Source organism: Panthera onca, chromosome B4 (genome assembly GCF_046562875.1).
Source record: "Panthera onca isolate mPanOnc1 chromosome B4, mPanOnc1 haplotype 2, whole genome shotgun sequence".
NCBI lineage: Eukaryota > Metazoa > Chordata > Mammalia > Carnivora > Felidae > Panthera > Panthera onca.
Genome location: NC_138345.1, coordinates 134,508,756 through 134,523,188, shown reverse-complemented (window position 1 = coordinate 134,523,188; position 14,433 = coordinate 134,508,756). Strand labels below are relative to the sequence as shown.

The 14,433-nt window shown below is 53.3% G+C and overlaps 1 protein-coding gene across 4 annotated transcripts; it reads left to right on the top strand.

The window, feature by feature from the left end:
• Positions 1–2,761: 2,761 nt before the first annotated feature.
• Positions 2,762–14,085, top strand: CENPM (centromere protein M). Of its 4 annotated transcripts, none has more exons than XM_078449394.2 (6): positions 2,762–2,860; positions 4,196–4,275; positions 5,565–5,657; positions 7,790–7,869; positions 9,066–9,157; positions 13,257–14,085. In XM_078449394.2, exons 2-6 carry the CDS (start codon positions 4,241–4,243, stop codon positions 13,395–13,397), a joined length of 441 nt encoding a protein of 146 aa, XP_078305520.1. In that variant the 5' UTR covers positions 2,762–2,860; positions 4,196–4,240; the 3' UTR covers positions 13,398–14,085. The 4 variants fall into 4 exon arrangements, 2 of the variants coding, with proteins under 2 accessions (XP_078305520.1, XP_060512193.1); XR_009616916.3 differs by lacking the exons at positions 2,762–2,860; positions 13,257–14,085 and adding exons at positions 3,442–3,647; positions 8,136–8,337 and having other exon boundaries at positions 9,066–9,148; XR_009616917.3 differs by lacking the exons at positions 2,762–2,860; positions 13,257–14,085 and adding exons at positions 3,447–3,647; positions 8,172–8,337 and having other exon boundaries at positions 9,066–9,148.
• Positions 14,086–14,433: the final 348 nt, after the last annotated feature.

The window sequence follows — 14,433 nt, the reverse complement described above, 5'->3', positions numbered from 1 at the left end:
GAGAGAGAAGGAGAGAGAATCCCAAGCAGGCTCCACACTGTCGGTGCAGAGCCCGATGATGTGGGGCTCGAACTCACGAACTGTGAGATCATGACCTGAGCCGAAATCAAGAGTTGGACGCTTAACCGACTGAGCCACCCAGGGGTCCCTCAAACACCACCTTCTTGGGGCCCCCCGAGTGGCTCAGTCGGTTAAGCATTCAACTCTTGGTTTCGGTTCAGGTCATGATCTCACGGTTCGTGCCTTAAAGCCCCACATTGGGCTCTGCGCTGGTGGCACGGAGCCTGCTTAGGATCCTCTCTCTCCCTCTTTCTCTGTCCCTCCTCTGCCTGTCCTCTCTCTCTCTCTCAACATAAATAAATAAATTTTAAAACAAATTTAATAAAACGACAAAGAAAACACATCACCTTCTTCCAGAGGCCTCCCCTGACCTAACATAGCTTCTTCTTGTCGTGTTTCCGTAGTGTAGTGGTTATCACGTTCGCCTCACATAGCTTCTTCTTGTCTGCCCTGTCCTCCAGCCCACCTTACTTTATGTTCAGAGCACTCATTACTCTCAGACTTTTGGCGAGTCTCTTCCACACCCTCTGCCGGGGGAATCAAAGCCCATCTGTGCTGGGCCAGGGACTCCATGAAGTCATTTATTTCCAGCTCTTTCTAAGCAAAATATAGTTTAGTCCGCAGTGAGGATTTAGGTTAGATGGGAATATGCCTCTGTTGTTCTAGGTATCACAGCAGTGAGCACACTGTGTGATCAGGGTCTGACTCCCCCACCCCAGAGTTGATAATGTCTGATTCATCTGTATTCTCAGGGTGGCGCATTGGGTCTGCCCTAGGAAATGATGAAAGGCTCAATGGATGTAAATCAATCCATTCATTCAACAAATAATTACTGAGCGACTACCATGTACCAGGCACTTTTTAAAGGGCTGGACATGCAAAATGACAAAGTCTCTGCTCTCATGTGTCTTATGCTCTAGCTGGAGAGACAGACAGTGAGCAAGTAATTATATAGCTGTTGGGAGAAGCAATCTGCCATGGGCCCTGGAGCATCCCTGCGGGTTCTTGCTGGGTATGGCAAGGCCCTGAAAGCTCTTTGCCCGGGATTGTCTCAGGGTTGTGTTTGCAGCAACCTTGGAGAATGAGGTGACATCTCCCCCAATCCCCGACAAAGAACAGGCCTGCCTACCACTCACTATAAAAGCAGTGAATCTCTAATCCCCGTGTTCCTCCTCTGGGCTGCCATCCACCAAGCGTATGGGCCTCCATGATGGGTCCTTTGCAGGGCTCGGGGGACATGGGGCACTGGCGCACACAAACATAAAGCCCTAGCTACTGGTTTTACCATGAGTAATGGGAAACATAAGAGACAAATCTTACCCAGGAGTTTCATGTCTTCTGCCAGCATCCATGAAACAGTAATGGACTATTACTAAACAATAATAAACGGTGACAGTTTATTAGTTTGTAAATATTGTAAAATCACACAGGCTGTACAGTTCTTAACTGTATGTGAAGTGGAGATTAGTGCTATTGAGAAAATAGAGCAGAAAAAAGGAAGAGAGGGAATATGGGGGAGACTTGCTATTTTTTTAAAGATAATGGGTTTTTTTTTTTTCAGGGCGCCTGGGTGGCTCAGTCGGTTGAGCGTCTGACTGTTGATTTCAGCTCAGGTCATGATCCCAGGGTTGTGGGATCGAGCCCCACATTGGGCTCTGTGTTGCGCATGGAGCCTGCTTAGGATTCTCTCTCTTTTTCTCTGTCCCTCTCCCCTGCTCGAACACACTTTCTCTCTCTCTCTCTCTCTCTCTCGCTCCCTCTCTCTCGCTCCCTCTCTCTCAAATAAAAATGAAATAAAGATAATGGGGTTTTTTTGTAATTATTATTTTTTTATGTACACCCCTGAACTCACAACCCCAAGATCAACAGGGGCATGCTCTACCAACTGAGCCAACCAGGCTCCCCAAGACTTGCTATTTTTTTTTTTAATATTTATTTATTTCTGGGGCACCTGGGTGGCTCAGTCGGTTGGGCGTTCAACTTCGGCTCAGGTCATGATCTCGTGGTCCGTGAGTTCGAGCCCCGCATTGGGCTCTGGGCTGACAGCTCAGAGCCTGGAGCCTGCTTCGGATTCTGTGTCCCCCTCTCTCTCTGACCCTCCCCTGCTCATGCTCTGTCTCTCTCTGTCTCAAAAATAAATAAATGTTAAAAAATTTTTTTAAAATAAACATTTATTTATTTTTGAGAGAGAGAGAAAGGCAGAGCAAGAGCAGGGGGGGGGCAGAGAGAGAAGGAGACACAGAATCCAAAGCAGGCTCCAGGCTCCAAGCTGTCAGCAAAGAGCCTGACGTGGGGCTCGAACTCACAAACCATGAGATTATGACCTGAGCCAAAGTCGGATGCTTAACCGACCACCCAGGCACCCCACTGAGACTTGCTATTTTACATAGGGTTGTTAAGAATGGCCTCTCTGCTAAAGTAGCCTTGGAGCAGAAACATGGAGGAAGTGAGGAGACGAGCCAAGCGACTATGGGGGAGAAGAACTTTTCAGCCACAGGGAGCCTCAGGGACAAGGCAGGAGGTGGGAGGATACTTGGAATAATTTGAAGAACAGCCTAGTGGCCCATGTGGCTAGAGGAGTGTAAGAGGGAGAAGAGCAGAAGATGGGTCAGGGAGATTGTCAGGGACCAGAACACATAGAGCTTCACAGTCCATGTAAGCCGTTCGGGAACTATTGGTGGGTTTTGATCAGGTTCTGTTTTATAGGGATGACTCAGATTGCTGTGTGGAGAAGAACCGGTAGCCCTGGGGACCAGAGTGGAAGCAGGGAGCCAGTGAGAAGGTTGTTACAATAGTCCAGGTGAGAGATGACAGTGGCTTGTCCTAGTGGTGGTAGTGGAGGCGGTGAGAAGTGGTCAGCTTCTGGATGCATTTTAAGACTAGAACTCGCAGGCTGGCTTATGGGTTGGATGTGGGGGATGAGGAAGAGGAGCCAAGAATGACCTCAAGGTTTTGTTCTGAGCAGCTGCATGGATGAAGTCAAATGAGATGGGGAAGAAGAAATGAGAGGGGCAGGTTGGGAAGGAATCAAGAGTATGATGAAATGGGGTGCCTGGGTGGCTCAGTCCATTAAGCCTCGGACTCTTGATTTCAGCTCGGGTCATGATCTCATGGGACATGAGATTGAGCCCCGAGTCAGAGCCTGCTTGGATTTCTCTCTCTCTCTCTCTCTCTCTCTGGCCCTCCCCCGTCGTGCGCCCCCTCTCAAAATAAAGAACCATGAAAAAAAAAAAAAAGAGCATGATGAATGAGCCTTAGTGAACAAAAATGAACAAATGAATCACTGAACACCTTCTTTTTCTGAGGCAAGGCCTGTCCCATTGACAGCACTTTAAGAGCCTGGGGGCCGCAGCTGGAACGCCCCCATCAAAAAAGGGGGTGTGGATTCCTTTAAGAGAGTTACGCCCTACCACGCGAAGCCCCGCCCAACTATGGTCACGCGACCCTCTGTCTTGCACTTAAGGGCGGGCCTCCGGCATTTTGAAAGATCCGCGCGCACTTCCAGAGCTGCGTTTCACCCGCCGACTGGGATGTCGGTGTTGCGGCCGCTGGACAAGCAGCCTGGCCTGAACACGGCCACCATCTTGGTAGGCGTCAGCTGCTCCGCTTCCCCTCACCGCCTTTCCTCTTTGGCGGGGCCTCCACCGTCTGTCTGGTCCTCTGGGCTCTCTGAGGTTCTGATGCGCGCTTTTCGGGCTGGGGTGTGGTGGGCGGGAGGGCCGCATTCTGAACCAATCGGAGTAGCCGCCCTCTGAGTCTGAAGGACGCCCCCACCAATAGGTGCGCGGAGGGCTCTTTTCCGGTTTCTGATTGGTGGGGCGGCTGGGCGGGCTGGGACCCGGGAAGCTTGTGTTCGGCGCCGGACAGGTAATGGTTTTCCCAGCGTCTCTTGGGTCCGGCCGTCCGAGGCAGAGTCTGGGGCAGTTAAGAAGCGCTGTGCAGACACTACCGGAGCGGGTGCATTCTGGGCCCTCAACTGGGGCCTGGCGGAGCCCTCTCTCGCCAAACGGCGTCCTGCGCGTGGGAGCGGGAATCCTGGGAGTCGAGCGGTCTTGGGTCTGTGGCCTGATCCCCAGGCCCTCCAGCGGGACTGCTGTGCCCAGGCATCAGTAGGCCGCCTTCTCTCCCTGGACAGCTGGTGGGCACGGAAGATGCTCTTTTGCAGCAGCTGGCCGATTCGATGCTCAAGGAGGACTGCGCCTCGGAGCTGAGGGTGTAAGTAGCTGGGGCGGGGGGGGGGGCGGTTTCCCATCGCTCTGCCGTGGCTGAACTGCAGCCTGCTCTTGTAGGCGGGCAGAGGAGCTGCCAGAGAGGCGGGCGCAGGTAGGGCCAGCCCCTCAAGGCGTGATCTGCCTCCAGCTAAGATACCCTCCATCACTCTCTCACACATGTGTTCTGTGTTCCTCTAGCACTTGTCATCATAAGAAATTTCCTTGTTCGCCTGTTTATTTGTTTCCAGCCTGCCACCCCCGTGGACCCCAGGGTCAGCTCCTTGAGGTCAGGGGCTTTGATTTTTGTTCACTAGTGAATCCCCAGTGCTTTGAGCAGTACTTGGCACAGAGTAGTGTTCAGTTACCCCCCTAATTTGGAGAAAAGATGACTAAGCAATTAGGTTTTGTTTTTCTTTTTCTAACTGATGGAGAGTAGAAATAGCTGCTGGTGGGAAGCAAGGGACTGAATGCGTGTGGGTGTCATTGCCCTTCATAGATAAGCTCCAAGGGTCCGTATGGAAGGAGCATGACCCCACTCTAAAGGGTGCTCCTCCGTGGGAACTTGAAACACCCCTTACTAGGAGAATAAACCCCGTTACAGCACTTTAAAGAATCTCCAATGAGGGAACAAGTTCAGGCGAGAGTGATGAAGGTGACTTACGCAAGGTCACATAGCTGGTAATTGGCAGACCTGAGATTTGAGCCGACTTCCATTGCCCTCCAAGGGGCTTCAGTCTTAACCCCTAGTCTTCACAATCTAACGCCCCTCTTCTGGGTCTCATCTCCCTCCCAGCACACAGTGTAGCTGGCTCGCCCCATGCTATCTATAGCCCCAAATCCCTCTTGCCAAGGCAGTTCCCAACTTTGAGGCAGAAGGAGTCAGACAGAAGTCATCTAGAAAGGACCGGCTCTGCCCTGCCCCTATGCTTGCCTGAGGAGTCTTGCCCACAAAAGCATCAGGGGCATAGGGGAGGAGCCCTTGACACCTTCTTACCCTAGGAAGGTCAGTATGTGAATGGTCACTGTGATGTGGGTACATATATCTTTAGTCTTGCAGTTTTTTTTAAACGTTTGTTTATTTTTGAGAGACAGAGAGAAAGCACGAGTGGGGGAGGATCAGAGAGAGAGGGAGACACAGAACCTGAGGCAGGCTCCGGGCTCTGAGCTGTCAGCACAGAGCCCGACACGGGGCTCAAACTCATAGACTGTGAGATCATGACCTGAGACCAAGTCGGACGCTTAACTGACTGAGCCACCCAGGTGCCCCTAGTCTTGCAATTTCTTGTTTTTCAGCCACCTGGCAAGGTCCCTCCCTCTGCCCTCCAGTGTGGATCGGCCCCGAATTGACTTGATCGTGTTTGTGGTCAACCTTCATAGCAAATACAGGTGAGATCCAGAGAATGGGTACCTTCAGGACTCTGGTAGACCTGGGATGGTGACCTCACCTATGCCAGGAAGCAGAAGACACAGGGAGAGGCTGCCTGGGGTTACCCCAGAGGATGAGGATGGGGAGCCAGTGGCAAGTGTATGATATTTTAAAGACACTGATAGGGGCACCTGGGTGGCTCAATCAGTTAAGCATCTGACTCTTGGTTTCAGCTCAGATCATGATCTCATGGTTTGTGAGTTCAAGCCCTGCATCGGCCTCTGTGCTGACATCATGGCGCCTGCTTGAGATTCTCTCTCCCTCCCTCTCTGTCTCTCTCAAAAATAAATTAAAAAAATAAACATTAAAAAAAAAAAAAAGACTGGTAAACCCCAACAGTGCCATCAGTCATTGAGCTAATGTTTTCTGTAGCCTTCTCTGTATCCCTGATGGCAGGCACAGACAGGAATGAAACAGACCCCTGTCCCCAAGGTGTTCCCAGCCCCCTGGGGGAGGAAGCTGGACTCTTGAACACAGAGCTGTAGTAGCTAGCATAGGTACTATAAAAGAAGGATGCATTGGGCTATGAGAGCCCCAACAAGGCCTGTGACTCTCAGGACATAGGGCAGGGTAGACTTTCTGCTGGAGATGACCAGGTTGAGGTACCGAGGTAAAACTGGGAGTGAGCAGAAGGTTCCAGGTGAAGGGTTAATGTAAAAGGTAAGAGGAGCATAATGTGTGCACGGGACTATAAGGCTGGTCCAGGGTCAGGGGCCCAATGTAGCAGCCAGGGAGGCATGAGCGGGTGGTGATACTTGGGGCCCAGCCTGGCCCTCCCCGTGGTGCTGGCAACCTGGGGACAAGACTGCAGCCAACCTGGGGAGCGCAGGAGAAGGTTCGCTCTCTCCCTCTGGGGGCGATGGCTGACTGAGGGGAGGCAGGACGCAGCATCCAGCACAGAAACCAAGGCACACGCCTAGTCGTGTGGTGTGTGTTAAGTGAAGGCTGTAGTGGAAACACCTGGAACCAGGGACAGATCGATACCAGCTGCAGCCAGCAGCAGGATCAAGTCCAGACCCGCTGCCTAGCCAGCTGGAACAGACGAGCAGTGACTTGGGCCCACGGTGGGGCAGAGAAAGGGCCGAGATCTGCCATGATTGCCAGGGGTCCTGACTCAGCAGATCTGTTCTTTGGGTGGGACGCATCACTTCACCAAAACTGACTGGGTGTTTGGGGAGATCCTGCTCTATAGTCAGACTTAGGGGCCGAGAGCCATCCTTTACTGTTTGCCTTAGGCCTTGCTTGTTCAGGCTGAAACCTTGGCCTGGGTCACCTGACTAAGATGGCTTTTTGACCAGGAGATGACAGATTTCTTTATCATTCCTTGGACACCAGTGAATGAAACCCTTGGCCCAGAAGGTTAAAGGGCCCTTTTCCTGGAGGAAAAGAGTGTTTTCACATACTTGATGGAACTGTAAATATCTAACCTTATTAGAGAGCAATATGGCAATACCTAGGTACATTTATTTATATATTTATTTGCCTACCTATTTATTAAGTTTATTTATTTTGAGAGAGAGCATGAGCAGGGGAGGGAGAGAGAGAGAATCCCAAGCAGGCTCCACACTGTCAGCACAGAGTCCAATGTGAAGCTCGAACCCATAAACCACGAGATCATGACCTGAGCTGAAACCAAGAGTCGGACACTCGACTGACTGAGGCACCTGGCGCCCACCTAGGTACATTTTAAAAAGACACAGAGCTGTGACGCAGCCATTCTACATCTAACATCGGTCCCACAGAAACATTTGTCTGCATGTGTGAGAATATATATAAAGGAAAAATTCATACGCAAGAGGAATTCCACCCCAAACTGTCAGCAGCGGTTACCTCGGGGATGTTAAGATAGAAGGGTGGTGCCGGAGAGGAGACTTCCTTTTTACAGAACACCTCCATATTCACTATCGGCTTGTTGTACGGGCTTGAGTCATTTTGTAACTAAAAATACTCCAACAAAATGAAAGATGAAGTATTCCTCTAGGGGTGTTTCCTCTTACCCTCGTCTCCTTCTTTGGCCTCTCTGGGTTGAGGAACGCAGCCCTCCACCTTCTCTGTGGTAAGGTTTGGCCTGTGGTTCGTTTTCTCGCGCCAGCCTCCGGAACGTGGAGGAATCCCTGCGCCATGTGGACGCCACCTTCTTTCTGGGGAAGGCAGCCTTCCTTGCCACCGGCGGTAAGTGCATCCTCCCCCACCCCCCACCGCGGGCGCTGTGTGGCCGGCACTGCGGTGGGGGACTTCTTACTGAGGCCACCCAAGGGACCAAAGAACGTGAGCTTTGGAATCTGACCTGTTGGCGGTGTCTCGGAAAGTGAATCTGAGCAGATCGTTCTGCTGAGATAATTGCTAAGAGTTGCCTGGTGGTTCCCTGTGGCTTTCAGAGGAAAAGCCACGGTCGGTCCTGTAAAGGCACAAGTTTGGCCTTCCACCTTCCTGTCTAGTCTCGTCTCCTGTTCCTGTCCCCTTCTTTGGTTCAGCTTCTCCTTCTCTGAGCAAGGCCTGCCGTTCCTGAGAGACTTTGTAACACTAACGGCGGAAATAGCAATAACTGACCTTTATTGAGCGCTCACTGCGCACCAGACACTGTTCTAAAAGTGCTTCGTTTCTGGATCACTTAATTTCCACTACAAACAACGCTCTGAGGTACATATTGTTAGCTTGGTTTTAGAGCTGAGGAAACTGGAGCCTTGAGGTGAACCAGCTTGTCCAAGGCCCACAACTAAAAAGTGGTAGTGCCAATAGTCATCCCTATATGGTCCTATTCCAGAGCCCATGCCCTTCGTGATTCTATCATAGAGCTTCTCCTGGATGCTTTTTTCTTCTTTGTCTAGCTAACCCCTATTTCCTGTCCCCTCGGAGACACCTCCCTGACCAGCCCTGCAGTCTGGGCCCCGAGGTGTCCATCCCAGGCATGCTTCTGTCGTATAGACTCCCCACCCTTCCACCTACACCGATGGCGTGTCTGAGCTGCCCTCCTCCACCCAGCTGACCTGCAGAGTCCTTGGGGGGAGGGCCTGGCACAGATAATGCTCAATGAGCATTGATGGATAAATGAATGCTGGATCATTTCTATATATTAATTCACCGAATCTCTATAGTAACTCAGTGGAGTGGGGGCTGTTACCATCCTCCTCTTCTAGATGAGGAAACTCACGTTTTTACAGAGCACTCTCTCCAAGCCCTTTCAGCTTTATTTTCTAATTTAATGATCTTGGCTGCCCCAAAAAGAAGGTTGAACAGGACTGTCCCCTCACTGACTAGTAAGCAGCTGAGGCCCAGAGAGAGGTAGTGAATGACTTCGCCCAGTGCTTCCTGGATGACTGCCACGAAGGTAGGGGTGACAGCCTGTAGCACTCACGGCTTCTTTGCAGCTGGGCGAGAGAGTCACTGCAGTGTCCACCGAAACACGGTCGTGAAGCTGGCCCACACCTACCGAAGTCCTCTGTTCTTCTGTGACCTGGAGGTAAGGACAGTAATCGAGGGGGTGCAGGGAAAGGGCAGTCAGCACAGTAGTTGTGTCGAGAATGCTCTTGGAGAGTCAAGTGCCCGAGTGAGGAGGTCCTGATGTGGAGACACAAGATCCTAATTTGGATCTTGGCTTCTCTGCTCACTGGCTGGACCTTGGGTAGGTCTGTCACCCTAAGCGTTGGGGCGCACAGATTAAAGTAGGGCGACAATATGCATTCAGCCTGAGTGCCTCTTTCATGCCGAGTGCAGTCACTTGTTGCCTTCTCTTCTTTTGCTTCGTTTTCTCTCATAACTAAGTTTTATGTGTGTCATGTGGGTCTTTGTTAATATCTCACTCTCCCGCTGGGCTGTAAGGGCTGTGAGGCCAGGCGTCTTGTCTGTTTCATTAACCAGTGCCCCCTCATGCCCGTCCACAGTCAGAATGCCCCTGTTCCCCTTACTCCCCTGGACCCCAGACCTTGTCTAGTCCCAGCCTGGGGCAGGGCATCCAGCAGGCAGCAGGGAAGACGGGTGGGTGGGTGAGTAGAGGGTTGGAGGGACCCATAGGGTGTCCGTTCTGTCCCAACTCACTTCTGTTGGTGTTTCTCATAGGGTGAGTCTAATTATAAGCGTCTCAGAGCAGATTTCTATTTTGCTGATATACTTCGCTCTCCAGCCTCACTTTCTGGAACATGAATCCTGACGTTTTGCTAAAAGTACTCAGCAGCTGTCCCCCTCTGGGAGGCTTGCTGAGGGCTCCCGGGACCTGGGCCACCCCACCCACGTCGCAGGCCTGCTTGGTTTTAGAGTGTGTTTATTGGTTTTGAAGTTCATTTCTGCTGTCTTCTTGGTCTTGCACCTATCCCCAAAGGTAAAGTGATATAATGCAGAGAGAACTGAGTCAGCACACTGTCCCTTACCACCACCCAGACCAGGGATTCTTATTCATGGGTCTGTGGACCCCTCTGGCCTGAGGGTAGAATTCAGGGGATCGGTGAACTTGTATGAGAGAAAAAAAAAAATACTTTTTTTCCCATTAAACTAAGTGAAATTTGGCGGTACGAATACAGGCAAGAGATGTCAGTCTTAGCAGTATTTGCCTGGGGCTGTTACCAGCAGAAAGGGCAGATATTTCCATCTCATAAGAGGATGGGGCAGATCTCCTTGTTCAATGCATCCATGAAGATGCACATACCCCTTGGTCACAAATTCGTTTTTCATGCTTGACGACTATTTTAGTCAGCACTCTGACCTCACAGGACGCTGAGGCCTAGGGCACACGCGAAGTGCCCGCCCTTCCAGACTTTCCCCACAACGTACCCCAGAAACCCAAGACTTCGAGAGGAGAGGCAACTCGCTCAGTCATACAGCTAGTAAGTTAAGCGGTAGAGCCAACAGGATTTGCACGCTGCTGTCTCTTTTCCTTCTTAGGCTGCTAACTGTGGCTTTGAACAGTCACTTCCCCCACGCAGCCTTCGTCTTCCTATCTCTAAAGGGGAATCATCATCTTTGCCCCACAGCTCAGGTACTTTAAACCTTAGGCGGTTCTGGCTGAGAGGCCCCCCAGCCTGGCGCCATGTGGTGTAGTTCTCTTTGTGGTCAGTAGGTGGCAGGCCGTACCAGGTATGGTACGCTCTCAAGGAAAAGGCCTGCGTCCGCCCGTCTAGTTCCAGCCGTAGCAGCTGGCCTGCTGGCAACGCGAACCTGGCATTCCCTCACATGAAGCACCCGGTGGTTGGACAGCCCTCACTCCTCGTACCTGTGCTGTCCTTTTTATTTATTTATTTGTATTTAGTTAATTTTTTTGAGAGAGAGAAGGGGTGGGTACAAGTGAGTGAGGGGTAGAGAGAGAGGGAGGGAGAGAGAAAGAATCCCACGAGGGGCAGAGGGGCAGAGAGAGAGAAACGGGGCTCACCCGAAGTAGTGCTTGAGCTCACCCGCGGGGAGTGGGAGAGGTTCAAACTCATGAACCGTGAGATCATGACCTGAGCCCAAATCCGATGCTTAACTGACTGAGCCACCCAGGCACCCCCTGTGTTGTCCTTTTTGGGGCGCAGTCCTCCACATATCTGAGTTCGAGCTTCGCCATGTTTTAAGGTCTTGGCACGGTAGGAATTATCAGCCCCCTTTTACACGTGAAGAAACACATTCACGGAGCTGTGGGATTGGCCCAGTGAATTCATCTCCTAGCTCTGCTCTCCTAGCTCTGCCAGTGGGGCCCCGCGCTGCTCCCTGAGCACACGAATGAGTCAGGCATGGAGCCTGCCCTCCCAGAACCCGGTGAGGCAGAGACTTCTACCCCCGGCGGCTAGACCCAGCAGTCATGGTGTAGGCGTGAAGGAAGTGCAGAGACCTGGTGGCCTGGCATGGGAAGAAGCCGTTCCTTCCTGTAGGTGACAGGAGCCATCTGATGTAGTCAGGCTTGGGTTTGGGGGCCGCACCTCTGGAGTGTCGTGTGCGGATTGGAGGAGGCTTGGCCGGAGCTGAGGCTTGGGGTCGAGGCTGCTGCAGGAGGCCAGCCGGGGAGCCTGAGTGAGAGCGGCAGCAGCAGCTGGGAGGCCTCTTTCTGAGACCAAGGCCACGGAAGTCAGAGTAAGGATTTAGTCAACAGATATTTTTAGGTACTTACAGTGTGCCAAGCACTGTTCTGGGCCCGAGGGATGCATAGAGCAAAACAGTAAAAAAGGGGGAAAAAAAAAATCTCAGCTCTGTCGTAGCAGAGGAAACATGTAAAGAAGTAAAATGCGTGGGGCACCTGGGTGGCTCAGTCATTTAAGCATCCGACTCTTGGTTTCGGCTCAGGGCATGATCTCACGGTTCGTGAGTTTGAGCCCCACATCGGACTCTGCACTGAGCACGGAGACTGTTTGGGATTTTCTCTCTCCCTCTCTCTCTGCTCCTCCCCCAGTCATGCTGTCTCTGTCTCTCTCAAATAAATAAACTTTAAAAAAAGGACCAAAAAAAAAAAAGTAAAACGCGTTAGAAAATGAGGACATGACGGTCAAGAGGTGGTAAAGCAGTAAGGTTTAGTGTCAGTGGCCGGGGGTGACTGTTAAAGAGATCTGTGAAGGCGGTAGGGAGGCAAGCCGGGGAGACTCCTGGTGGAGGAGCACGTGGGGCCAGAGGAGTGTGGAGACTTGCCTGGTGGGTCCAGGGTCCCCCAGGGAGGGCTCCCTGGAGATGCGTCAGAGTGACAGTGGGGCCAGAGCCGGGGGGCCTCATGGGTCTTAGTAAAGGCAGTGGCTTTCACTCTGAGTAAAACTGGAGCCACAGGGAGGGGTGTGGGGGCAGGGAGGGGTGTGGCCTGACATGGGTTTTACTTATTTTTATTTTCCACTTACGTGATGTGGGTTTAAATGGATCCCTCAGATGTGGCACAGAGGAGGGGGCAGCCTGTGAGGCCAGAGGAGAGGCCAGGGGAGTGTGGGGTCCCGGGGGCAGGTAGAAAAGCATCCCAGGGACGGGGCGTGGCTGTGGCAGGGTCTGCTGAGAGGGCACTCAGGGAGAAGGACAGCTGCCTCTGGATTTGGAAAGAGGAGTCGCAAGTGACAAAGGCGGAAGCAAGAGCAGGAGGGCCGAGGGTGCCCAGTCCCTAGTTTGGGCGACTGGTTGGACGCTCATGTCCCCTTCCCCGGTCAAAGCAGGAGCAGAGGGAGGACGAGCTGGTCCTGCGGCGCCAGCCCCGTTTGGCGGGGGAGGGCGGCTCAGCATCGTTCTTCCTTCACCAGGCACTGATTCCCTGGTGCCAGGCCCTGGAACAGAGTCACCCGCCCTACGTGACCCCACCCCACAGCGCCTCTGGGCCCCTGCCTTCAAAAGCAGGGACTCTTTGTTGATGGCACCTCCCTGTCCCCCTGAGGGCCACTGCCTGTCGGCCCCCCTTTTCCATCCCTCAGCTCCCAGGTAAGGAGCCTTCGGGGCCTCTGCCTCCCGGGCACTGCCTGGAACTAGCCCGGATCCAGATCCCTGTTCTGCGGCCACTAGACGGTTTACCCAACTTCGCCAACCTTGCCTGCTAAGCCCCATATCTCGGCTTCCAGCCCCTTCTGGCAGGCCATGCGGCAGGACCGGTTGCCCCCGACCCGCCTCCCCCATCCTCTCTTCTCCCCCGGCAGATGGAAGGCTTTCGGGCCACCATGGCACAGCGCCTGGTACGCATGCTGCAGATCTGCGCTGGCCACGTGCCCGGTGTCTCAGCCCTGAACCTGCTGTCCCTGCTGAGGAGCTCTGAGACCCTGGCCCCAGAGGACCTGTAAGGGCTGCTGGCCCCCGAGCCGCCGCTCCTCCCGCCTGGTGACTGGTAGACTTCCGCTGTCGCTGAAGACCGGGTCGCGGCTTGGCGGGCCCTGGCTCAGCGGTCAGATGCCCGCACGACCCAACTCGTCCCAACTCGTCCGCGCTCCAGCGGGGAGCCCAGCTGGCGGGCCTGCAGCTCCTTCCCTCCCGCAGAGCCCGTGTCTTCACCCACCTGCCCGGATACATCGCCACTTCAGGCTCCATTTGAACAAAGCGTCCACGGCTCAAAACGATTCAGAAAACCGCTGGCCTCCTCCATCACCTTGATTTTGCAGATGAGGACACGGACTCGGAACAGTGAGGAGGGCCGGGCAGAGGGGGCATTGCACTCTGTGACCCAATCCGACCCACATCCTGGCCTTGCCGTTCTTCAGGAACCTGGTGTTGCCGTTTGGAGCCTGTTTCCCCGGGTGCGGAGTGGAGGTCGTCCTGCTGACCTTGTTGTGAGGACTGAGTGAAGTGACCGAGGGGACAAGGCTGTGGTTGTATTTCTCCCTCCACTTGTTGTGTGCTCTAGGTATTTCATAATCCGTTGTATCAAGGTGCCAGCCAAGTGCTCAGGGAACAGTAACCATTGTTTGAAATCACACAGAACTGGGTTCAAAAGCTGGTGCAAAGCCAGGAATTAAACCGTTTGTGAACTCCTAAGTTGTGGAGAATTATGGGCTGGCTCCCCGCTCGGCAGTGAGAGGTTGTGCCTTGACCGTGGCTCCTCTTCTCCTTTGGGTCTAGTTAGAATTTGCCAAAGTGCCAGGGTCGGAATCCAGAAATGCTGTCAGCCAGGTCAGGGCTCCTGCCGCTCCTCGGTGGCCAGCTGGGCACACAGGAGTTTGGGGGCAAACAGGGGTTGGTGGACGAGACCTCAGGAGGAGAGCCAGGTCTGGGCTCCCTTGGACCGTGCCGGCTCCCCCCACCCCTACCCTGCTTGTCTGTGCTGGGGCCTCCTCGTGCCCCAGCCTGGCACCCCGGGCAGGGCCGGCACTGCCACAGCCCCAG